Raw genomic sequence first — 26,715 nt, forward strand, 5'->3', positions numbered from 1 at the left:
GTCTGTGCCCTAGTAACTGTGCCACATCAAGAGACACGTGGTCATAGTCTTAAAAATGTCAAGCTCTTCGAGGCTCGGGAGTTGGAAGACCTTACAGCAGCGATGTGACCGAGTCGTGGGAAAGCTCTGGGAGCACTGACAGCAACCGCGTGAGGAGGCGGAGTGTGCAGTCTTGGCGACCTTCGTCGCCATCTCCTTCTCAGTGCTCAGCACAGACCCTTAAACAGAGGTGGTCAGTAGATATTTGGTAACATCCAAAAAAGCACAGATTTTATGAAATATTTCTTCACCAGCTGCTTTGAGCCGTCTTCTCAAATAAAACATGATATATCAGACTATAAGGTTCTATAGGACCCTCTAGATTTTGTAATTCTTGAGTCGACTTTGACGAAAATACCAGCCTTTGCAGTGGTAAATGATCAGTGACACAGCGATAGCATCAGGTGACTCAGGCCCAACTAATGCTGGGATGGCCTGTGAGTGGGTCTGGAGATTCGAGTTTTTCTGTGAAACTAAGATTGAACAGGACCTTCAGTCGAAGGCTTCCAGACTGCTCAGTCTCAGGACCTTGATTCACCTCAAGAAACATTCCAGCTCCCTATCAGATAGGAATCCAAGACTCCCAGTGCGCACAACAGGCCCCGGGGAATCCAAGCCTGGCAGTTCAGAGCAGAGAGCACAGCTTCAGTTTCTAAACTGATTAATGCGAACGTAGTGCGTTTACAGCGTAACCCCAGGGTTTGTTGCTGAGTGGTAATTCAGACAATGCGAGCATTCAAGGCACAAGCCACGGAAGGACCGTTTTTTAAGTTTGTTTATAATGATCACAATAGTATATAATATCGTGAATATCCACCTAGAAATGAAATTGAAAAATAAATTTACCTGCCAGCCTAATTTTGAAAACATCGATACAGTAGCTTAACTGATATCAGGGATACATAAAAGGGAAAAATTTATAATCGAATCGTTTGTTGCAGTATGTAAATGTTCCAGTTTGCTACACTGGCTGGCGTAATCAAGTCGGATACTTGAAGCCACCATAAATGGGACAGCTACAGATGCAGTTGGTTGTAGACATAGAGTACTGATGACTCAGCAGCCATGGGTGGCCGTTAGGAAAATGAATAGCTAATTTTCAGAACAAAATTCCTGAAGATTCAGTGTATATTAAACTGTGCAAAAAAATACTTCGTTATTAAAATAGAGTTGAATTTAAGCTCAGATCATTATAAACAGTTTTGTCCAGCAGAATACAACTGTGCAACTTGGGAAAATTCCGTGTGAGGGACATTTCCACATGCTGCAAGGCTCTGGTCCCTGGCCCTGCCCACTCAACGCCAGTGGCGGGTCCCAGTCAGAAATGCCCCTCTAGCTGCCGCTTGCTGAGGTGGTACTGTAGGAGTTGTGCTCTGGTTGTGGTACACTGTCGTGCCTGTTCTTGGGACTGCTGGCGTGTCCGGCTGGAACACGGGCTGGTGAGTCGGCAGTCTGGGGTGCTCTGCCGGAATCGCGGGCTAGTTCTCCCTCGTGGTTGTAGATGCCCGCTCCCAGCTCCGTGCAGATTGACCTTTCCTGCACGTGCTTGCCAGCATGTGGTTTCTTCCGGCTTCCGCCAGTAGTACTGGTGTGAAGTAGCATCTCGTTATTTTATTTACATTCACCTTATTAATGAGATGAAGATTTTTTGTCGTTTGCTTGTTTGATTTTTGACTGCTTCTGTCCCTTTTAATGTATTCTGGGAACTGCTTGTATTCTTTGCCTGTATTCCCCTTGGGTTGCCTTTTTTTCATTGATTGTACCAGTTCTTTACATATTATGCTTACTAATCTTTTGTCTCCTTTAAGCATTGAAAATGTCTGTTTTGTAATTTTTAACTTTATATTTTGTTATGTCGCCCCTCTCTTGTTCCCGTATCCCACATGTGTGTTTCTGGGCTCTTTGTTCCTTTCCACGGGTCTGTTTTCAAACAGCCACCATTACTACACTCTTTGCTTTGTTTTTTTCTTAAGTTTTGTTACATTCTCAAGAAAGGAGTTGTGACCCTTGCTATTTTTCTTTAATCTGATACATAGCTAACAAAAGTAGTTCATAGTTTGAAGTGTCATTCTCCAGTTTTAGTATCCATTCAGATTTTTCTCAGTTTTCATTCTTTGATCATTTCAGTCAGAATGTTTTGTGTACCTGTGATGAAGTTCCATTTCATCCAGAAGTGACTCTCCTTCCTATTTTTAATTGGAAATATTTCAAGTTTAAAGGTAGAAGAACTCTAGTTCTACTTTCCTGGTTGTGTAAAGCCATATCTCTTTTCTTTTTTAAATCTTAAAACAAATTACCAGGATTACTTTAAACTATACTAGGCATTTTATGCTTCTTAGCTGCTAAACTTTGCATGTTTCTCATCTATTTAAATCGTTTGAGTTGGAATGCACATCTCGAAGGAGCATCATTTAAAACCACGTGACTGTCTCTCCACCAGTGCCATTGACTTAGTGCCCGCTCTGTGACTGTCTTCCTGTAATCCTGTGAAAGTAGCACGTGTTTCCTTGCGTGGGATATATGTGTACACTAAAACTTGGGAGAAGTTAGGGAGCTGGCGTTGGGTGGCGCTGTAATTAGGTTCCGTTTCCTCAGATTCCATATGGAAGGTCACAGGAATGCACGACAAAGAAAAGAAGTGATGGCAGTTGCAGGGTTCCAGGGAAGCGGAAATGAGCGGGATGGAAATAAATGTCCTTTCCTTCCTGCCTCGCGCCCCGCGCTGTGGCTGTAGACGGACTGTGGGTTCTCACTTGGGCCTCCAGGGGTGCCGCTCCCCACCGCTGCACCCTCCCACGTGGGCGTAGGCAGCCCCGTGTGTCTGTCTGCACGTCAGCTTCTCCAGGAGCCTGGAACCTCTCACTTCCTCTCTCCACATAGACAAACCGTGTGCTCCCCCATTATAATGTTCAGCACGTTACCATTGCCTGTTTATCTGCCTTTGTTTCTCTCCAGAGTTTAAGTTCTGGAGGCATAGCTGTGTTATGTTTTCTTGTTTATTGAAGAAAGTTTGTGAAGTGCCTATTTGCCTTAAAACTAAATCATTGGAAAACTGACAGGAAGTTGAATAAATATTTATCAGTTCTTTGAAGGCATGACTTTCTAAGCTTTTAAGCTTAGACACCAAGTAGAAAAGGCTCAAAAAGATACTAGAGAGAAAAAATAGTTACAAGATAAAAAGAGGAACTATAATGTGGAGGAAAAGTCTGATAGGAATGAAAGTGTTATTAACATAAAGAACTAATACAAATGAAAGGAAAAAAATATAAACCCGAAAGAAGAGTAGAGAACCATTTTGAATGAGTAATCATCTGCTTAGTTTCCTCTGTCGGAAATCTGGATTTTCTTCTTGTTCTTGTCCCCTCTTTCCAACTCCTGAGTAGCCACCAAGACTTGACAGCTCTACCTCAGTTGTTCCTAATGCATCTGCGCCCCACCATCCTGACAGCCTTCTGAGTAAAGTCTCAGCTTAGCATGGTATGCAAGTCTTAGTAACCTCGCCGTTTTACCGTCAGCCTCACGTGTTCCTGGCCCCTCGGTCATACTCTGTCCTAGGTGTTCTGAACTACTTCGGGTTCCCAGACGCTCTAGGGCTCTGTACTGCTGTGTCCCTGGCCCAGCATTCCCTTCCCCACATTATAGGACTTACTCCTGTCCGTTCTTCACATCTCTTTCTGTTCTGATAGAAAACATTGTGTTTAAATATTTTAATTATGTGCTACCTCCTTTCCCCTGGACTCGCTGCTGTGGATTCTTTTTGTCCCACTGTGACGCAGCAAGGGGCAGCCAGAAGGTGTTTTGAACTCACCACCCTCTCATTTGCTTTGAGATGAACATTGCAGCACATGCAGGTGCTCTGCTCTGCCTCCAGGCCAACATGGAGTTTCCTCCACTGATTCAGCCTTAGAGCCCTGGCTGTGTGACTCCCTGGGCGAGAGCCGGGCGCTGTCACGTCAGTCTGTTCTCACAGGAATGGAGGTGCTCTGGCTCCCTTACGATCGTTTCTTGCGGCATAATGGAGACCCCAGAGTGACACCATTATAACTTAACCTGGTTCAGGACACAGAAGGGCAAGTTTCTGCCTTTTCTTGGGTATAGACAAAGATATCAAGCCTACGCATATGTAAAAAAAAAAATTTTTTTTTATTCTTCAGGTGTTACTTTTTCTCATATTCTGTGGTCTGTTTTCTGAGAAAGAGGCCCCAGATCTTAATGTAACTTGCTTAAGAACTATTATTAACTGTTATGAGCTCCATCTGTTCCTCTGAGAAGAAGAAAAAATCTGACGTAGTGATGTCATCGTGGCAAGACTTTTCCCTAGGGCCTCCTATAACACTGAGAGGCTAAAGGGCAGTTGATTTAATGGACTTGTTTAGCATCCCAGACAGATTGACCCAATCATCTGAAAACTTTAGCTAAGCAGCTCCAGTCTACTTGGGGATGCTGGCCAAGCAGGCTTGGAAAGGCCTGTTTTACATTTATGTACCTACCTGCCTGCCTGACTCTGACGAGAGTTATAAAGTGTGTGGATCCCCCAGTACCCTTTGTAGTCGAGTCAAAGACAGCAGAATCCGAGTTTCGGTGAAAGATACAGAATAAGGACATAAAATTAAGGGCAGTGGACAGGGGCTTCTTTGGTATGCAAAGACAGAAGGTCCTAGAACAGATGGTGATCTTCCAACACCAAGGGTTCCAGATTCCTACCACCCTGGGGACCTGTACTTTAAAAAAAAACATGTGTTATACTCGTCTGAATCCTCTTGTCCCCACCAAAGTCGTGTTCATGCTGTCACAGGCCTAAGGCTCTGTAGATGTCCATGACATGTAACTTCATCTGCTGTGAAGGTTTACAGGAATTCACTAACTCAGGCTTATTAAACATTAAGTGGAACGGTTGATGGTCGATGGTTGCTGGGTATAGCAGTGTTAAAGTTGGTTTGAAGTACACCTTCAGTGCTTAGGAGACCATATTCTAGCTAGAGCGTTCTCATATTTTCCCATAGTTTTTTTTTTTTTTTATTCCAGTAATGTTTTTATGCCAGCAATGAAAGTACACTTTACGAATCCAAGCTTTGCTGAAGATGGTGATGCTGTTCTCTGTCCAGATAGCAAACAGGCTTGTCCCCAGGAAGTAGTGTTGGAATGCAGTAACGATTCTGCCACCTTTCTGCCTGCCAGCGTGACCTCATCCTACATCGATTCAACTGGAAGTTATTAAGAATAGAAAGAAGTTGTCAGTAGGAAGCCATCTATCTCTCAGGCCCCACACAATTTTTCAGTCTCATATTGTAAAAGATGAAATGTAAAAGATGCTCCTTGCAGGGAGACACTAGGGCGAGCTGGGAAAACATTTTGGCCTGGCTTTGTTTGTACAATGCGGATTTTTTATTAAGAAGCATTTGAAGGGCCTGTGCCCAGTGGAAGAACTCAGCGTTTACTCGGGTATTGTCATTTGTTCTCCAGTGTTTGAGCTGGAGTCCACACACTAGTGTGTCAAATTGTACTTGTGTAGAGAAGAATCGGGACCAGAGAGGACTTGGGTCATTTATCTTCAGACAACAGCGACTGGTGTTTATATAAAACAAGCTAGATTTCTTGGTGTTTAGTAAGTTGCTGTCACACCATATTCCTGTTTTCTCAACCTGTTTTCTCTCACTTAAGCCACATGCCCTTATTTGATAAACATTAATAAAAAGCCTACACCCTCTTTAATCCTTGAAACAAATCAGTGCCATGCTAATTTTGGATTTCTCTTTTTTCCTGAACTATCACTTCTGTCCCATAAAGTCTGAAATGATTCCCTTGAGGGAACATGTCCTTCACTCCCCAGTCCCAGTGGACAGATACTATAGCAAATCTACTTTACATGAAGGAATTATTCCTCCTTAATTATAAAAGTTATAAAGCAACTGAGGTAAAAGTGAGAGGATGAAACGTCGTGTGGACGTTGTATATAATCTGTTAACTATGCCAATAGGAGGAGGGAAAAAGGGGAAATATCAAAATGAAAGTAGTGGCATTATTGGAAGTGTGATTATGGGGATACTGTTTTTGTTTTTTTAATTGTACTCGATACCATTTTTAAAACAAAAACCTTGTTTTAAACTGTTTTGTATAATACCAAGTTGTACACTTATAAATTGTCCGATACTGTATCGAGAAATTCTCAAAGTGATTTTTAAATCACCATTGATGATTCACCCAAAAATCCTAATGAGCTCTTTCCTAGATTTTAAAATTATATTTTTAAAGTAGTAAAATGGTGGCATGTAGTGCAGGTAGTGAGTTTTTGATTCTTTGGAGCATCGCTTTTTCCATAAATTTTTAATCTTGACTAAGAATACTGCGGTGTTGACTTTGTTCTTTTATTGTTTTGAGGGGAATTATAATCGTGTTCACAAATCTGGGCATATCTAAATAGCAAGAGCGGATTTAGTAATTTGAACAGCAAAATGTAAACCAGGAGCTCAAAGAGACAACGTTCAGAGTCTGCTGACCATCTGCAGCCTGTGTCCCCGGTGGCACAGAGAGAACGGCTTTTCACTGGAACCGTGTGCTGTGTGTGCAGGAAGGAAATGTATGCTGCTCAGAGGTCAGAAGCAGGAGGGCTGAGGTTTTGAAGGAGAGTATTTATTGTGGGGTTTTCCCAAATGCCTGGCCTCACGGGCGATGTTATTTCTAATTGACTTGGTAGAAACGTGGGCAGAGCTGGATCTGTTGCATTGTGGTACCAGCGGGGCCAGTTAACAAAATGCTGTGGCCAGGTACAGACCTTTCTGTGTCTTGGGCCACCAGGTTTGGTAATAAACTTAGACCATGACCAGATCAGTACTGTGGAGGCTCAGGGACTGGATTTAGTACCTCGGAGACTTCAGTCTGAAGAGGGTCTCCTGCGCATGAAAGGTCTAGTAATCAAAAGGACTAGAAAGCTGAGCAGTTAAAGGACCTAATGATATTTAGTGTGAGGCAGAGAAAGGTTAAACGGATATGACAGATGCCTTCACAGTCCAAAGGGTAATTGGCAAAGTAGAAGCAGCACGTTTTCTGAGGCCCTTTGGAGAACCGAATTAAGAATGTGTAAAGATGGAGAAAACAGGTCTTAGCATAATGGGAAGAAGATTTCCTTACAGTTGGAGCTGCCCCTTCACGCCTGAGATGGTGAATTCTGAATGCATTCGGGTACGGGCGTCAGGGGGTGCCACACTGTGTGGTTAGGTAAAAAGAAACCTCTCGACCGCCTCCAAGCGTGTGTGTCGGAAGCCTCTGCTCCCCCCGCCCGGCCGAAGGTCAGTTGTGCGGCATCCCAGCGCCCCTGCTCCTGTACACCCATGTGTCAGCTGGAGGCAGCAAAGCGGTTTCCTCTCCTTAATTGTTTCTCTGTGAAAGTAGAACGCCGATCCATGCTCCTTTCTCTTGTGACGTGCGTGCTGGGTCGATGCTATTGTTTTTCTAATGTAAGTTCAGATTTATCATCTTTTATTGACCCCATGGATCTCTGCCTCCCTGCAGGAATTGGGGGCCTTCAAGACTTCGTGCTGAAATCTGCAACGCTGTGTAGCTTGCCGTCCTGCCCGCCATTCATACCGCTCAGCTTTGAAGCCGCGCCTATTGTGAGGGTTGCTGTTGAACCAAAACACCCAAGTAAGATCACCTTGTTTTTAAAAGCATGTGATGTTCACGATACTTTTTAAATGCCTGCATTTGAGACTCGGTTCCTCAGAGTTCGTGGCAGCAGTATACTGTGAATTTTCATGCAGGTATATAATAGAAGGAGTGTTCCCAGCCAAGGAGCCATACAGACCACCAGCTCTTCAGAGGGAGTCCAATCCCTGTCTCAGGAACATGGCACGTTTAGGCACCTTTGTTCTCCAGGGAGAGCACATTCTTCTCGATGGCAGAGACAGGGTTGTCTGCATCCCCCAGAGCCCTGGCATAGGGCGGCACCTCAGCAGAGCTCGTGCTCTGTGTGATTGGTCCTTAGCATCTTAGCTCAAACTCCTTGGTTCAGAATCCATCATCTGTCTCTTCCCTCCAGGTCTGCTACAGTATCTGGACACTGAGCTTTTCCTGGACATCTCCTCCTGGTATGTGACACTCACATGCCACACCCTGTAGTGACTGAGGCTTAGTCTTTGGTTTATACCATTTGCCTGGCCAGGCCTCGTTAGCTCTTGGATTTCACTTCCATGACTCCCACTAACCCCTTGTCCCCTGCGACTCTGCTGTTCTCAGTGCTTCGTGGTAGTCAGTGAACGTCTGAAGGAACCAGCGACCAAATGTAGAAACGGTAGTTTTCCGTTGAGGTGTAAAATGGCCTTGTTGCCCCAGCACCTGTATGTCCCTCTTCTCCCCAGCGCCGGGGCCTTCCGAAAGCTTGTCTCTGCCTCGAGTTCTGAGACACATGCCTAGCCCTTGTGGAGCCCCGGGCGCTAGAGCACATACTCCAGGACTGCGTCTCCGACTCACGGGCTCGGGCCTGGTAAACAGCCTTTGTGCCTGGGGCTGAGAGACAGGCCTCCTTCCCGGGTGGCCGCTGGGCTGGCGGTGCCTTGGGTGCGACACAGTTTACGCCACTCTGTGTTGTGCTTGCTTCCTCTTTGCGGGCTTGTCTGGATCCTGGACCCTCCTGGCTTGTTCTTTATTCTGCTTGTTGGGCTGGCTCTGGCCATTGTCAGTTGCCTCCAGCCCTAAAGCATGTAGTGTAAGGAAGTTGTGCCATTTGAGTCTGGCAACCATAGTCTATTCTTACGTGTTTCTAGCATTTATATCTTAATTTCTTAATTGTTCTCTATTCCATTTGGATCTAAATTTTTGAAATAGGAATTAATGATCATTTAAGCCATAATGTTTTAATAGAAATTTCTACTTTTTGACATCTGGTTGATGGTTGTGTGCTACTCCACGCTGTTATCCAAGCTGAGTAAAAGCCCAGCCTTAAAGGGCAGCAGAACCAGCTTCTGTGCAGCGTTAGCTTCGTGAGGTGAGGGGTCCCTGTTCCCAGCTACTTCCTGTCCTGCAGCAGACTCTGCTTTTGTAAATCAGGTAATCTGATTATTTAGGATTATCAATCTGGATGCCAGCGTTTATTTCCTTATATGTGTTTCATTAGATTTTTTCTGATCTTGGTAAAAGATAAACTAAAATGCTTAGAAGGGACACACAGTTTTTTTTCCTAATTTTAAAGAGAGTGCTGCTACTTTTTCCATCCTGGATATTGTTTTTCCTGATTGACCATGAATATTCCTAATCGTGTCACTGAAGTGCCCCATTCCTGTATTTCAGTGTCTGAATTTTTACACTCATTTTTCGGTCATCCTGGTTGTTACACTGTCGGCATCTTCTTTTACGCTTAGGGTGTCTGGGACTGCTTCTCTTACGCTGCCCTCATTCCCATGGGCCCTCAGAGGACATTTACCATGTGTTTACTCTTTGCCCTAGTTTCTTAGGCCCATCCTTACCTTGGGCAATAGCCCCTCACTCCTCGATTGTGGCTCTAATGACTTTGCGATGTTCCGCCCTCCTGTCCCAAGGCTCCCCAGTAATACTGCTCCTGAGAAGTGCTGGACAGATGTGTTGTTTACTTCTGAACGGGATGCGTATCCCAGGGCCCTTTTCATACTGACAGACTGTGAGCTGCCGAACCTATGGAAAGGGGAGAAAAGGCAGCCGCACCCAAAATGTGGATCAGAAGCCCCGTCCACACCTCCACTCTCAGCGTCTGGGTAAAAGGCATTGTGTACCAAGAGCACAAGCGGAACAGAACGCAGACAGTGCCGGAACTCACTGAGTGAGGTGGCCAGTTAGTGTGTCACAGCTGACCCGCAGGGCAGCTTCATCCTGAAGCCCACACTTCTGTCAGCAGTTTCACAAATAATTAAGTATAAGGCTTTGGAGCCGTTTCTTGAGTTGATTATCATATCAGATGCTTTTTTTGGCTAATTTTATGTAGGTACTGTTTGGAGTAGAATTCTGTTACATTTCTGGGCATGTACTATGTGCATTTATAATAAGGTTTAGGTGGATTCACAAGTATATGGTGGTAGTTCTTATGTGTTGAGTCTCTGAAGAAGTGCACAGCCCAGCACTGAGTGTCTTGGTGATGAACTTCTCACATTAACTCTCTGTACAAATAAATTACCAGAAGGCTGTTTTCTTCACATCACCGCGTTATTTGGAAGGAAAATAAAACTGTTATTTTAAAAGTTTATTTGATGTTCTTTTCCCTTTGGCGGCCATGGAATTGTCTTTAGATTGTATTAGTCCTTGCGTTATATTTAATCGGTATTTCCTTTTGTGAACCTAGGTGAAATGCCTCAGCTGGTCAAAGGAATGAAACTGTTGAACCAAGCTGACCCCTGTGTCCAGATTCTGATCCAGGAAACGGGAGAGCACGTCTTAGTCACAGCAGGGGAGGTCCACCTTCAGCGGTGCCTGGATGACTTGAAAGAAAGGTTAGCTGGTGGTAGAGATGGATGTTTTTGTGTTTCCTAAACCATTTGAATGTAGACTCTAGTTTGTTTTTGGAGAAAAATGGAATGCCCTGAAACATGAGCTGTTACTAGTTATTGGATCATAGATTTAATTTTTAATGACTGACAAATAGCATTCACTTCTATCTGTACTTGAATAACTTTACATTTTTAGCTTGAGTCCTAAAATATTTTCACATATGTGTATTTTACTTTAGGTACACACACAGCACATCAGGACAGCAAAACACAATGATTTTTTGTAAACTTAGGTGTGGTTAGGGCTGACTTCTTTCCTCATTGTGTGGTCTCTGCAGTGTGAACTGTCAGGAATTCTTGATATTCCTCTGTCACGGGGATTTGTACATGTCATAACATCAGCGTCCCAAATCACTTTTCCTGTTTATTCCAAAGAAAAGCATGTGTATTGTAGCCATTAAGAAACTACAGAAGAATAGGAAGCGTCATTCATTTAGCATGTGGAGAGAACCACCATTATATCCGGGTTCGCAAATCCCTCACCTGTTCTACACACATGCAGGTGTCTGCAGATACGGTATACGCAGCTCTGATTGGTTAAGATAAACTTCGGGAAGTAGTATTGCTGGCTCCAAAGGTGGCACTTCATCGTTAATATACATTTTCTGTGCTTACTAATGATACTGAGACTTATTGTGTGTGTTTACTGGCCATCAGTAGCTCTCCTTTAATGAATTGTCCTGTAACAGCCCTCTTTCTTTTTATTTTTAAAATTTCTGGGACTCCAATAATCGTAGCTAAAATAAGAATTATAAATAATTAATGTACTTATATACGAAATATTTCCCGTGGGCCACTGCGTTGAGCACGGTCTCACTGAACCCTTGAAACAACCCAGTGAAGTTGGTGGGAGGAGCAGGGGGCGCCAGCGACGCTGTGGCCGTGGCAGACCGGCGAGCATCGCCCAGCGCTGGCGCCGTCAGTCGCGGTGGTGTCCACACTCCTGCCGGACTGGCCGTTTCCGTTCCCCCGTGTCAGTGCGGGGTCTGGCTTTTCCTCCTCGAAACGTTTTCATAGCTGTAATTAGTACAAAATCAGAAGGCAGATCTTCCATCTCCTTCTTGTCATTACCATTTTATTAGCATTTCTGAAGGTTCTAATGTTGGTTAGAGAGTAATGCTAATTGGATAAATCATAATGCATAAAGATTTCAAAATAAAAACTCAGGTTTTTAAAAAAAACTTTAAACATTATTTTGGGGGGGGTCTTTGAACTAAATTCTTTTCTCTTCACACTCTTTGCTGCCAGTTAAAATCCATGTTAATTAACCCTACATTTCTCGGGCCATTAGCTTGAAAAATAATTTATTTTGGTACTTAGAATGACATTTCAAGTAATACTCCCTCCCCTCCTTAAGCCTGAAACTGATTTTAATTGAATTATTTATTTGTTTCTTTGTTTAAACTTTTTTCATTTTTATCTCGTGGTTTTCATCATGGGTACTTTTTAATCTCAGGAGAAGAAAAACTATATAATAAGAGAAATTAGTTTTCTAGAAATATGCCCCTAACATGACATTAAAATGTGTTAATAAATAACTCATTATGGAAAACATTCTATGTAAACTTTTTATTAGAAACTGTATCTAAATATCTAAAAATAATTTTGATTGAATGAAGATAATAAAAATAACACATTTGTTTTTCAAAACATATATACTGCTTTAATAAGATACTTTACAAGTTCTGGAGTATTTAACTGCTTTTTCTAAAATTCCAATCTCTGAAAGCAGTGACACCTCCCACTAAAAAAGGATTCCTCTGCACTGGGGCTGGCATGAAGGAGGAGTAGCTGGAGCTCAGTTAGTGTTCTTGTCGGAGCTCGGAGACTAATTGGAGCGCAGGAAGGGCGGGGTCTCCCTCTTCTACCTGTTTGGGCTGTCGGCAGAGGAGTCCGGTGGACCAGGTGCAGGGAGCAGAGGGGAGAGCTCCACAGGGCGCCCAGGCAGCAGACTTTTAGGTGCTGTCTTGGAACCCTGAGGAAGCTGGGTCAGGTGATATTGACAAAAGGCCTTTGCAAGTACCCCGGTGTCATGTAGCAGTTTCAGGCATCTTAATGAATCTGGTTAGGTAGCTTGTCCTGGGCCAAGAAAGGTAAGAGAATATTAGGAAGTTTTATAGCACTAAATTGTAAAGGAAATTAAAAGATTTCTAGAAAAATCTGACCCAAGAAGAAATGGAAAACCTGATAGTCCTATAACTACCAAAGGAATTCAGTCGAATAATATTAAAAATACCAATCAACGTAAAATTACCAGGTTCATAGCAAAAAGAAATCACCTCAGTGAACAGAGGAAAAGCATTTGATAAAATTCAACATTTGTGCACGATCAAAACTCAGCAAATTAGGAGTAGAAGGGAATTTCATTAAACCGATGAGTTATATTCAGAACAACTTTAGCAAATGTGTACTTACTGGTGAAATTTTTGAAAGCTTTCCTTTTGTGACCGGGAGCAAGGCAAGGGCGCCCCCGTCACAGGCTCTGTTTAGCATTCTGAGGTAGGTCTTGGGCAGCATTATGAAGAACACAAAATGGAAGCTATGAAAATTGAAAAGGAAAAATTATAAACATCATTTGTGGATGATGTCATTGCGTACTAATAATCCAGAAGAATCTGTAGAAACTATTAGAATTAATAAGTAAATTCTGCAAGGTTGCTGTATTCAAATTCATATGTAAAATCTATTGTATTTCTATGTACCATTAACAAATAGAAAATGAAAATTACTTAAGGTTACCATTTATGACAACAAAAATATCAAATACCTCAAAATAAAAATATATTCATGTTTATAGACCCTCTATGCAAAAACTAAAAGATACACAAGAAGTTAATACACCTTTTCTATGGTTTGAAAAATTCAGTATTATAATGTCAGTTTTCCCCAAACTGATGATACGTTCAGAGCAATCCCAGTCAAAATCTTATTAACTTTACATGTATGTTTTTGTGGAAATGCAAAGGGCCAGTAATAGCCAAAACCTATTAAGAGGTAGAACAAGGTGGAAGGTCTTACTGTGCTGGAAATCAAAGCTTAAATGTTTTAAAGCTATAGTAAGTGACTATGGAATTGACACAAGGATGGACAGACAGATTAATGGACCAGAATAGAGAGTTCAGGAATAGGTGGCACTGCAGAGAGATTAGAAAGGGACAGACTTTTTAATGAATGGTTGCCCACGAGTTGGATATCCACATAGAAAGAAGTGAAACTTGACCTCTCATGTTATGCCGTACTCAGAAATTTATTCTAGGTGTATTGTATTAAAATATGAAAGGCAAAAACATAAATGGTGAATTCTGACCTCAGATTTAACCCTAGCTTTCCCACTTACTAACTCTGTGTCTTTGGAGAAGATAATCTTTCTTACCTGGTTTTTTCTCTACAAAACGAGGATGATAATACAATTACTAAGGAAAAGCTATATGTAAAACACTTAGCGCAGTGTCTCATACATAAACGATTAGTAAATAAATAAAGAAGACACATCTATCCCTTTTTTTCGTTATTATTTTATCTTAGATTTTATATCTGAATTTTTAGGTACATTTGAATTACAGTTTTGTCTCTATATGCTTTCTTTGACAGGTTTGGGCATCACAGTAATTTTAAATTAATACATTAGATACAGGAATTTATGTAGCATTTGAAATAAGCTAATCCTTGAAAGTGAACAGGCTCACTGGCAAAACCAGAGCCTTTCTTGGAAATAATTTTTTTCATGACGTTTTTATTTTCTTTCACACATTACTGTCTCTTCAGGTTCTACAGTCTAACATCAGTTTTGATAACATTCTTAGAAAATCACCCATTGATTGAGTTTTCAGATTTATCAAAATGTATAAAATCAGATAGATAATTCAAATACCTGTCACCCACAAAATATAGAAAGCAGAAACAAATATAGACTCATATGAAAGTATTTCAGAAACCTTTAGTATTTAGTTCCCTTATTGAATAATATTTCCCAGGGAAAAATGTTGTTCCAAGATCCTAAAATTTCACGTAGTATATATGTGTACCCACACGCATACGTGTACGTACATTTATACATATATCCACCCACATTGCCAGTAGCAGACAGAGACCAGACCAGAGCTTCGGTGTCACCTGGGAATCAGGGAGACAGAAAGTAAGAGAAAAAGGAAGACCACATTTCATTGTCATCAGAATCAGTCGGCACCAGTGTCCAGAATCCACCCTCTGTGTGCTTAAAACACGTTTGGAAGGAAATACAACGTGAAACTAAACTCGATAGCATGTGAAGAAGGGGCTTTCTGAACTTGGTTCCAGACTGAAGTTCAAGATTTGTGCTTTCCAGTACAGTAGCCACTACCTGCATGTGGCTATTTAAAATTAAATTAATTGAACTTAAATAAATTCAGTTCGTCAGTCATACCAACCACATTTCAAATGCTCCTTAGGTATGTGTGGCTATTTAAATTTAATTAAAATTAAATAAGATTAAGTTTTATATAGGCGCTGTGGTTACTGAGCACTGGCTGTGTGTCAAGTGCTCAGTAACACAGCGCATATATAGAACCTTTTCATCACTGCAGAAACTGCCCCAGACAAACTGCTAGATCATGCTTGCCTTGCTATGAGCCTCATTATCAAAGCCAAATCCATTGTCACAGTTTGACTCGATGTCCTCAGCTTCTGTGGTTCTTTGTTAGAATTACGATCATTAGGCTTTTCTTCTCCAGACATTTAAATTGGCAAATAGTATTTTAAAGAACTCACATGTCAAATCTTATTAAAACATTTATTTTTCATTCAAAAATTCTTAATCTAAATAGATGGTTTATTTGTTTTGAGAATGAACAAAGCAGTGAAATTCTACTACATGCAAAGACCTCCCTGAAGGTGTGTTCCCATCAGAGGTAGTCTTTTCGATCTGAAATGAAAACAGTTTTTGAATTCTGATACAATGTAAGTTAGTGATCTTTTGTAGTAAAATAATTCTTATGTTTCTGTGTATTTTTCAGAATCTCAATTGTGGAATATTTTATGGGAGTTTTGAGACCATTTCGATTATTATCTTCTGTTATTTCTCTTGCATTTGTCTGTAGGTTTGCGAAGATTCAGATCAGTGTATCTGAACCCATTATTCCATTCAGGGAGACAATCACAAAACCCCCCAAAGTGGACATGGTCAATGAAGAAATAGGCAAACAGCAGAAAGTTGCAGTCATACACCAAATGAAAGACGAGCAAAGCCGAATCCCTGAGGGAGTCCAGGTAGACTCCGAGGGCCTGGTCACCATGACAACTCCCAATAAACTGGCCACGCTCAGTGTGCGGGCCATGCCCCTTCCGGAAGAAGTCACTCAGATTTTAGAAGAAAACAGTGATTTGATTCGTTCTATGGAACAGTTGACATCATCTTTGAATGAGGGCAAAAATACTCAGATGATTCACCAGAAGACCCAAGAGAAAATTTGGGAATTCAAAAGAAAACTTGAGCGACACCTAACAGGGAGAAAATGGAGGAACATTGTTGACCAAATCTGGTCATTTGGCCCAAGAAAATGTGGGCCCAACATATTAGTAAATAAAGATGAAGATTTTCAGAACTCTGTATGGACAGGCCCGGCTGGCACAGCTTCAAAAGAAGCCAGTAGGTACCGAGATATGGGCAACAGCATCGTCAATGGCTTCCAGCTAGCAGCTCTCTCTGGACCCATGTGTGAGGAGCCTCTCATGGGTGTCTGTTTTGTTCTGGAAAAATGGGACCTAAGTGAATTTGAGGAACAAGGAACAGGTGATAAGCAGAATGAAGAACAAAGCGATGTGGTCAAAGAGGAGCGGAGGGGAGGTGAAACCTGCCCCAGCAGAGATGGAAACCAGGAGCTCCAGGACGGTGGCTCCCAGCCCTCTGAGAAAGGGCCTTCCCGGAGAGGAGAGTCGTCACTCGCCGACTGCTACGGACCCTTGTCAGGGCAGCTGATCGCCACCATGAAGGAAGCATGTCGCTATGCACTGCAGGTGAAACCTCAGCGCCTGATGGCAGCGATGTACACGTGTGACATCATGGCTACCGGCGATGTTCTCGGTGAGGAGGAAGGGGAGGTTGAGGCAGTGAGGGAGGGGCGCTCTGAGTAGCAGGGGTCTCCTAGGCTGGGACGGAAGTTTGTTTTATACTGTTTCGCAGGAGCTCCATTACCATTTCATTTACTAAGGCTCTAAGGTGTTCGAAAGCCAGAGGCCATAAATGTTAAAATCTTGGCATGAGGTTGGAGGGGGGACTTGACTACTAAAGAGCTTTAGCAACAAATAGACTTTTCTGTGATGAAAGGTCTGGTAAATGATGCTCAGAGATCTTCTGAGAAAACCTCAGACTTTGCTGACAGTTGCTTTACTTCTCCAGCGATTGGTATAAGACAATTAGACAAGTTCAGGTCTTTTTTATTTAGCGAAATGAGTTTCCTTAGTCTTTTTTAAAAACTTAGTTCTTTCTACACAGATCGTTAAAACAAGAAATCCTTCTGTAAATGTATGAGTTACTTATGGTCAGAATGGGAAATTTTGTAGAAAAATAATCATCTCAAAATCATTTTATCTAGAGAAATAATCCCAAAGAAATGACCTTCTTTACTTGTAAAATCTACTTTCTTAAAGATGTGGTTTGATTATCATTTTTTACCCATGAAAATTGCCTTTAATGGGCTTGAATTAGTTTGTGTTTTTTATTTTATGTGATTAGTAAATTGTCTGTTTTCGTATTTCTTTTTCTAGCCTTTTAACTTTTCATTCTTGCTCTTCATTGTTTTTATCTTTGGCAATAAGTTCACATAAAAAAATAACTTTTTCTGGTAAGCAGTGTTAGAGTTTTCATCATAGCTGTGATTACTGTAGTTCTTCTGTCTGCTTTTACATATAGAGATAAATACGTACGCTGTTAGAAACACAGATGCCTTAATGTCAGAAACATTCTTAATAAGTAGCACTGTTTACTTTTTCAAACCATTTCTTATTCTAAAGTTGGGGTTCTTCTTACATTTTACCAGCATTTCGTAGTTCAACAAAAAAATTATGGAACTATATGCCAACACTGTGTTACACGTGATTTCTGCCTTGAGAAATGAGTTAAAGTGACAAAGCATAATTATGTAAAAACGATTAGAAAGTAAAATAGTAACTTTAATGAATAAACATGGTTTTCCGGTGAAATTTTATGAGAAATTGGAATTAGCAAAATTTGAAACAGGGTAGATCTTTTTGAAAGTTTTTGTACCTTGAAATGGGCTTTGATGGATGGAATAATTTTGGATTCAGCAACTAAGTATTCAGTTGGCTTTCTTCGTAAACTCAGCCCTCATCGGTTTTGCAGGAACTGCCGCTCAGCATTTCCTTTCTCATCCTAGACGCTTGGCTGGGCGAACCCAGCTATAAAATCTTGCGTTTACTCATGCTAACTTGTGTCTCGTTAAATCGAGCCCCTACCTGGTCATCCCGATTCTGCCCCAGCATTTATTTCCCTACCAGGTTCATGCCAACCGTGGGTTTGATATACCCTCTGAATCTTTAAGTCGCTGAGCATCTTAGTAAGGACACAGAGCACTGACATTTCACAAAGAAAAGACATCATTCCAGGGTCGGGGCACCTTGTTGACATTCATTTCCTATAAATCTTTAACTGAATTGTGTATATAATAGCAAGCAGCCCACGTGCCCCATTATGTCCGTAACTTACTTTATCTCGTATTTGGTTGAAGCCCATCTGCATCCTGTCGGCCACACTTGCTCGATTTAGCAGTATGGTTACTCTGTGACAGAAGGATGAGAGGTTAGTCTGACCTGGTTTGTAAGAATAGGAAGTGCCCACCACGTTCTTTTTGTGTGTTTTTAACTGGAGTTACACTGCAGTGTTACCAACAACAACGGAAACCACAAGATGAAAGAAAGGTCTTTCTCCTTGGAAATCCACCTGTCATTTTCCATTTTCTTTTATAGTCTTTGTCTATGATAGTATATTTTGCATGACTATAACCTTGTAGAAGCAGTTTAATGTTTCGCTTTTTACTTTTATTATTTATTTTATAAGCATGCTTCCATTTGGCTATTCAGTATTCATAATGTTCATTTTAGTCTGGATAATATGTCATCAGTTTGATATGCTATGATTTCCTTACTGTCATTCTCAAATTGGAAATTCACATTGTTTCCTGTTTGTTCACTATTAGAGAAAACATTTCTGGAGCAACTGTTTCCTTCCCTAAATTCTGGAAAAACAAAAACAACTATACCTTTAATTGTCAAACTTCTAAGTCTAAAGATAGTAGAATCTGTAGACCAATCTTACTGCTCACAATGGAAGAAGATGTATGTACAAGAATCTATAATGCCTGCCATAAAAGAACATGTTAGGTTTGTTGAAGAATGACGAAGAGATTATTTTAATTTGGGGATCTCAGAAGACTTTATGGGGCAAGTGGGTTTTGAATGGCCTTAAAATGATGAAAGGGATTTGACTGTTGAGTTGGGCCGAGCGTATTGTAGGTTGAAGAGACTGAGCCCAGAGTGGAAAAGCCTCAGATGTGTCCTGTGGGCAGTGAGTGGCTCACCTCGGCTTAGAGCACAGTCCGCTCTGAGTCTTTATGCTCTGGTAGTCCCGGGGGCCTGAAGTGGTGGGCGCCTGCCCGGTCCTAAAGGGCCTTGAGTGCAGGTCGAGATATTTATAGTGTAGTCCTTCAAAGTGGAGTCAGGTCACAAAGGTTGCAGTCAATTCACCTTTTTCACCTTTTTGTTGTCCTTTTTTCCCTGGTGGGTCCCTCTTCCCTGGTGCCTTGCATAAAGCAGGACACATGGTGGTCTTCCTTTGAGCAGGTGAACAGACGACTGGGGTGTGGTGGAGCAGACACTCCGCTGAAGGGGCATCGGGATATTCGCGGTCCGAGACCATATGATCGAAAGTCCTTGTTGATACAGCTACGCTAGTTTCTCAGTGATAACAGCGGCAGGTCAGAGGGTCTCCCAATGCATCCCGGCACTGGACAGACCTGTCATGAGAGCCAGATGTATTTGGAAGGCTTCGTTATAGCTGTCTTCTTACGTTCGATGATCCAAAACTATGCCACAGTTTTAGGGTTTATTTTTCATGGAATTAAAATTGAATGGCTCAAAATTATATGACTAATTACATTCAGTTTCAATTATAATTATTGATCCCAGCTTACTGGCATGACCCATGAAGGAAGGGGAGGAGCTGCTGGCCTCTGCAGCTGGCCTCCTGCCCACCTTTTCATGGTCCATTTACCCCAATTTACATAGTCTTTCTCCCTCCACACCTTGTTTTGTATTTGCTTCCATAAATCACCTTAGACCTATTCTTAGAATGAGATCGCAGAGTAAATAAAGATTACTCGTTCATGCATGCTATTATAGTAAATTTTTTTTTTCTCATATAAATCTCAGGCAAATAATAATATATAAATCTCAGGAAAGATAATAGTTGTTCTGCTGTTCTGAGAGCTTTTCAGACATTGTACCTGAAGTGCTGGTTTCAGTTTTAGGCACCACATTCCAAGAGAATGTAAATAAATCACAGTTCAAGTGGGAGAGTGGTCAGGCTGGAGCGAGAAAGAAAGGTCACGTCACAGGAAGACTGGAGTGTTCGGGCTGGAAGAGAGAAGGCTGGAGAGCTGCCTCTGAGGCGTTTAAAGGCTGATCTGTGGATGAATCGAAGGGCTGAGCGTGTCCCATGTGATAAAAACTTGGACCGATGGTTAGAAACTTCAAGGGGACAGATTTGGGGCTCAGGAACTGTTTACCGTTTAGTGCTGTCCGAAAATGAAGCGGGCTCCCTGAGAGGAAGTGCGTTTTAGAAGTGTACGAGCAAATTTCAAGTGACTGCTGGCCTAGAACTTGCCGACCCTTAAGTTCCCTGCTAACCCGCTGTAACTGCGATTTCTCGTGTGGACGACTGGGCAAGTGACTGTTTAGAATTTGGGGCGTGGTGTTGCCTTTCGCATTGCGAAATGTGTTCTGTCTTAGACCTGTTGAGCTTCGGAGGAAGTTGGGCTCCGCCGTGGTGAGGCCCCTGCCTTCATTGAATGTGATAAATGTGGGATTGGAGGTCAAGCGAGAGACCGGGCTTAGAAACAGTCTCAGGAGTCCCTGGCATAAAATTAATAATTTAAAACAAATGATAAATGAGTTGACGCTCTGAGGGGAGCGTTTGTTCAGAGTAGCCCAGAGTGAAAGCGGTGCCTTCATCACTGATGGAATTTTTGATTTCTTTGTTTTTAAGCTAAACCTAGAGATGAGGAAGGCTCAGCAGAATTGTTAAGGTTTTTTTATTCTTAAGATCTTGTGACACCAGGGGTTTACTGTCCCTTTCTTCCCTTATCTTCCTAATCGCCACCACCAGGGGGAAATCTGAGTCAGGGGAAAAAGTTTGGGTTTCAGGTACTTTTGCTCTGTGTCCTGAGTTCTCAGTTTTAAAAATAAATAAAAGTGTGTGGGAGACACCACATCATCACCCTGTTACTTAAGAGGAAGGAGTCCTGGTCTCATTGTGGCAGTCGGGGAACTCTCGCTCTGCTGAACTGCACTGTCGTACGTTTTGAAGGGTTCTGTATGCATAGATGACTTTAGTAATTAAAATGGTTTTTTCTAAGTGTTATTGGAAAGAGGCGGCTTTTATGAGAATATCTACTGGTATAGAAAGCTCCTCACAATTGTCTGTGATTTTCAGTTTATCTCTGTTCTGCTCACTAGTTGAAGGAGTGCTCTGAGCACCCAGAGGCGGCCACTCACATGGTAGCCAGTCAGACATGTCTCCCTCCTGAGGACAGGGCCGCAGACTTGTGCCTAAAGATGAAACAAAACTGGGAGCCAAGAGAGTTCGCTAGAACCGGTGATGTGGTAGAAATGGGTATCAGGTGTTCATTACAAAGACGATCAGTTTTCAGGGAATAAAACTCTTAAAATTGTGCCACTTAAATAGTTTAAAAAATATATGAGCAAACATTGATTTAAAAGTGTCATTGAGTATAAACATTGAGTATAAAAGTGTCATTGTGCCAGTTGCTTTAATAATGTCTCATAATTATTAAAATATTTTAATATTGACAAAGTCCAGCCACACTCATCACATTGGATTTTGTACCCCAAAACAGCTCCTGGGTGAAATTGTATCGAAAGGTTTTTGAAAGTCTCCTGCTTCTTACGCCGTGCTGAGAGGATTGTATCTGGGTAATGCAATTTGGGGTGATTGCACTTTTTGTTCTTTTCCTATAATTGTGCTTTGCTTTTTAAATAAGCACTTCAAAATTTCCATACTTTTGGGAACAGAGTTACTTATTAGTAGATTGTTACAGGGTGTATGAGTCATCATGACTTTGTGTGGCTCAAGACATGTCAGTGGATTTAAAAGATTTCTGGCCTTGCAGGTCGGGTCTATGCCGTAGTGTCAAAGAGAGAAGGTCGGGTGCTGCAAGAAGAGATGAAAGAGGGGACGGACGTGTTCATCATCAAGGCCGTGCTGCCCGTCGCCGAGAGCTTTGGCTTCGCCGACGAGATCAGGAAGAGAACGAGTGGCCTGGCCAGCCCACAGCTCGTATTCAGCCATTGGGAGGTAAAAACCCAAACCCCCACGCCTGCCTTCTCACCTATGGATGTGCTTCCTATGGCTGACACCGAGAGTAGCAAGCAAAGGTCTCTGTGCCATTTGGCCTCCTGGTGGCCCTGCTCAGCCAGAGGGACGGGGGGAAAGCACATGGTCTTTATCCATCTGGATCGAGTGAGCCTTAGAGCAAACGTGGCTTAGAATGCACACGTTCATTCTTTTTATTTGATGTAAAGGTTAAGACATAGAACATTTAATCCCTTTTCCCCCTCTAAAGATATATTGTAGATTTTTAAAAGAAAAGCACAGACATTTTTGAAAGTAAAACTTTAAGGAACTTTTCTTCTGGGGAAAAGTAGTTCTAGCATTTAGAGGGGGAACCTTATCGGTAATCAAAATGAAAACTTCACAGATACACATTGCTGGGGAGAGAAGAAAAGATGGTTTTTTTAATTTAGGGGAGAAATAATAACGGAAGGACAGGGAGGTCAGGCCAGCCTTCCTGAACAATTCGTAAAGGCAGAGAAGAAGCCAACAGCTATGGAGGAGAGAAGGGTGTTGAGTCGGAGGTGCCACGTGATGGAAGGCCAGGGAGGAGGACCGCAGGGTGTGTGCAGAGAACAATCGGTTATGTTTCAAGACAAAGCCTGAGGTCAGGAATAGAATTTTTAAACTGTAGGATGTAACTAAAAAGGTTTGGAGGAAGCAGTTTTTGTTGTCACTGTTTATAGGGAATCTAAACTTCACATCCTTCACGGTTACTGGAGGTTTGCTGGTCGGCTGAAGGAACATTGGCTTTGGTGTCAGGGAGTCCTGGTTGCGGATACCAGTTCTGCCACTTATTTGGACAGATTCTGCAACCTCCCTGAGTCTGCGTCACCCCTGAGATAAAGCATGTCGATACCTAGCCTGGTGCCGTTCCCGGTGTGCGGGTTTTCTTGCGGGCTTTCTTGGGGTCCGTGCCACGGGCATTCCGGCTCTCAGCAGTGTGGCATCGCACTGGGCTTCTCACAGGCACTCCAGGGTTTTCCCTTAAAGTCCATTCAAACAGAACTCACGGGTTAGGTTCAGTGAGCTCTTATTTATTTCACTTTCTTTAGCCAGATGGGTCCCTCTTTCTTTAGAACACTAAAATGAACTGTTTAAATTTAGATAATAAAGGGGGTGGGAGTAATTGAGAGCGAGCTTTCTTTCTAAAATGAATTTTGTAGTTAAGTGAATCGTCGTAGTAAAGAAAGGTGACACTTCAGAAAATGTGACTTTGGACAGGGCAAATTTAATTTTACTTGGGCACATTCATATCATCTAAATCAATACGAGTGAAGTTGCTAGTTAAGTCAGTCGTGTCTGCTTCGCCTTAAAAAAAGTCACATTTTTAATATTTAACGGAATCAAAATTAATGTTCTGATTTAGGTTACATTTTTTTTTTCAGTACAAACTACATTTTAACAGTGATTTACTATGTAATTTTTCTTGTGTTTTGTATCTTTGTCTAGAAACTAAACGATGTTTTGATGGTTTTATTGGCTTACACGTGAATTGATATCATTGCTGTATTTCATTATTTGGAATACAGTAGCTCCAAAATATTTAGTTGTTTGTTAATCCCCAAGCTTATGGGTAGTAATTTCCAACTTATTCAGACTTTTAGTTTTTTGGGGTTTTTTTTTTGGTTTTGATTTTAGGCATTCACCTTTCACATAAGAACATAAGCCAGTGAGAAATAGCAGGAGTGGTAGTGGCGTCACTATTGGAAGAATTATATATTTGATTTCATAAAATACCTCAGCATTTTAGTCAGTCTTATCCTTGAAAGTGATTTTATAAAGCACATTAAAAAAATCTATAAATTTAAGTTCTCGTTTCCTCGTTGGCACCCCTGTTGGTTAGGAAACAGGTAAAGCTGCTCTATCAAAGGGATCTTGAAAGAGAGTGGCTCAGATAAAGCAGAAGCTTCGCTTTGCATCTGGGCAACGGTGCAGCGCGGGTGCGGGGCTCACTGTCATGGGAGCGCGGGCTCCTCTGGACAGCTCCCTTTCTCAGTGCCCGGCTTCCACTGATGGCCTAGAGTGGCTGCTCCACCTCCCACCATCACATGTGCATTCCACCAGTAAGAACGGGGATTGGAAAGAGGAGGGCATCTGCTTTTCCTTTAAGGACACGGAATGGGTGTTCACAAGTCACTGCACCTCATGCCATTGCCCTGAACCAATCCTGTAGCCACATCCAACAAGGTCCCACCTGGCAAAGACGCCGAGAAATGTAGTCTCGTCAGAGGTCAGCAGACGGTGCCCTATTCATTACCTGCTCTGGTGAATGAAATTTAGTGGACGGTGGCCGTGCCCCTTTATTTACATGTTTCCTGTGCCGCTTTCAAGTAGAGCTGAGTAGTTGCTTCAGAGACCATTGGCCTACCATCTAAAATATTTGCTGTCTGGCTCTTTATACAAAAAGTATACCTACCCCCTCTCCCAGCTACCCCCAAGCCCAGGTGGCCTGTATGTCCACCAAGAAAAAGGAGAGAAAGGATAGTTAGGAATATCTAACTTAAAAACAGCAAGTTTTTACCAAATAGGCAATTTTTGTTATTTGAAAACCATGATGGTTTTTAAGTCTCCTTTCTCCTTCAAAATTAAAATAAAAGCTGAAAATGATTTTTATATACTTAGTAGATTTTTTTTAAGTTACTAGCTTCTGGCTTAGTTACAATTTGTTATTAAAAATCATTCTCTTAATAACTTCAGAGAAAAATGTGGTCGAGAAGAGTTTGCTCCAGTTCCGTGCCGTCCTGTCGTCTTCAGCCACCTGTCATGGTCTTGCTCCCAAAAGCTTCACGTCTCCGAACGTCTTGAAAACTATGTTATAATTAAATGTCATTGAACTGATAGTTTTTGGCTGTCTCAGTTTTTCCACCATCGTTAGGTTTAGAAATAACACAGTTGTTGAGATCTGCCTTCTCCCTCCAAGGCACTTTTTTCCATTTGTGTTCAGCCACACCATATAATTTACAATCAAGAGCTTTTGAGAGAAAGTGCTTCAAAAAAATAGAGAAAATAAAATTACAGGCATTTTCCATGAGGAAACCTTTGAAGTCAGCAATCTCATAATTTCTTTTTCTATGTTTTACCCTTCTGTGAAAAAGGAAAAAAAGGAGCTAATAACAGTCATAGAGAAACATTCCCAGCCAGTGCTGTGGCGCATGTATGTCAGCATAACCTGCAGACGCATCGTTCGCTACTGCCAGTGCCCTGAGGGTTGGCTGAAGGTCGTGCGGGGTGAGGAAGAAGTGATTACGCTGGCCCCAGAGAAGTGTTTTCAACGTGGTGTTTCCCACCTGTCGGCTATAGTCATGGTGAAAATTGGTCAAAAAAATTGAAATGGGGCTCCCAAAGCTTTTTCCTTCTAGGCTTTTTTTTTTTTTAATGCCCAGGGCAACAGCTAGCACTTGGGTGCCTTGCTTTCTGTGAATTACCGTATGGCATCTCCGTTAGGCTGCGGGGTTGCCAAGAATACGTTCTCACTGTAGGCAGATGAATTCTGAATAAGCCAGTTAGAAAAAAGCACCTTTTCTCTCACATTGATAGAAAGCTGCTCTGTGGCCTCGCTGGGCCTTTCTGTACAGCACACAACCCGAACGACTTCGGGGTGGCCTCGCGCGTGCCCCGCTGAGGAGATCCAAAGTGAGCCTGACGAGGTCGGGGGTTTACTTGTCTCCCCCATTCTGAGAGCGCGTTGGGCGTGTCGAGACAAGAGACGTCAATATGTCCACACAGATGTAGGAGCCGTGAGGTAGAAACAGCGCCTGTGGAGGCCAGAGGACCACGGGGAGGGCGGTCTGGAGCGGATCCCCAGCTGGTCTCCGGGGAGCCCCAGGGTGGTGGAGCTGAGTGTGAGGAGAGTGCCGGAGTCTCGAGAAATAGACGGAGCAAATTCCGGAGCTATATTCTGGAGGCCCAGACGAAACTGGATCTTTTTCGAAACTCTTGGGTCTCATATTTTTGAAACAAGGATTTTGGTCTTCAGTTGACCAGTCCGAGTCTGGTATCTTTCAAGTAGCACCTCATTTATTTCTCTCTCTAAAATTTGTCACCTTATTCATCAGACTTGCTAAGAAAGTGTAGCTTCTTTATATTCTACGGTGGGTTTATCATTTAGCTGGTTAAGGGATGTTGCCAGTAACCAGCTTAAAACTAGTTTCTTGTAGTACAGATAGTCTTCGAGGACAACTGCCCAGGTGAATAAATGTTCATTCCCTTTCTTCCCTCTCGGGGGAGAGAAATGTCCATGAGGCTGACGAGCACTCCCGGCTCCTCTCCTTCCTCACTGGGGTTCCCCATGAGTCTGACTGTGACTGCGTGGTGGGGAAAAAAGAGGGCCTTAGCTGCCCTGCAGCCCCCAGATTCCTGCCTGCGTCTGCCCTGGTCCTTCCCCCAGGCTCCTGCCAGCCCCTCAGCTCCTTGGTGTCAGCTCAGCAGGGCGTGGGAATGTCTGGCTCGGCAGAAGCGCCCACTGCTCCGGTGCCTTGTCATCTTTTTCTGAGGGGCCTCCAGTCTCTCCGTCTGCTTGTACAGGTGTCAAGTACTCAGGAAGAA

General features: G+C 42.4%; 1 protein-coding gene across 2 annotated transcripts in view; it reads left to right on the forward strand.

Annotated features, from left to right (window-relative positions):
• The window catches only part of EFL1 (elongation factor like GTPase 1), a 68,037-nt gene that overhangs the window by 39,689 nt on the left and 1,633 nt on the right, over nt 1-26,715 (forward strand). Inside the window, exons 16-20 of one of the 2 annotated variants that reach the window (XM_025050065.1) lie at nt 7,549-7,680; nt 10,343-10,490; nt 15,623-16,605; nt 21,947-22,131; nt 24,868-25,008. In XM_025050065.1, the coding sequence (XP_024905833.1) occupies nt 7,549-7,680; nt 10,343-10,490; nt 15,623-16,605; nt 21,947-22,131; nt 24,868-24,975 (1,556 nt within the window). In that variant the 3' untranslated portion in view covers nt 24,976-25,008. Of the gene's footprint in view, nt 1-7,548; nt 7,681-10,342; nt 10,491-15,622; nt 16,606-21,946; nt 22,132-24,867; nt 25,009-26,715 lie in introns of those variants that run through there. The other variant, XM_006905313.3, reaches the window with a different exon arrangement.

The sequence above is a fragment of the Pteropus alecto genome, unplaced genomic scaffold (assembly GCF_000325575.1).
Source record: "Pteropus alecto unplaced genomic scaffold, ASM32557v1 scaffold60, whole genome shotgun sequence".
Taxonomy (NCBI): Eukaryota; Metazoa; Chordata; class Mammalia; order Chiroptera; family Pteropodidae; genus Pteropus; species Pteropus alecto.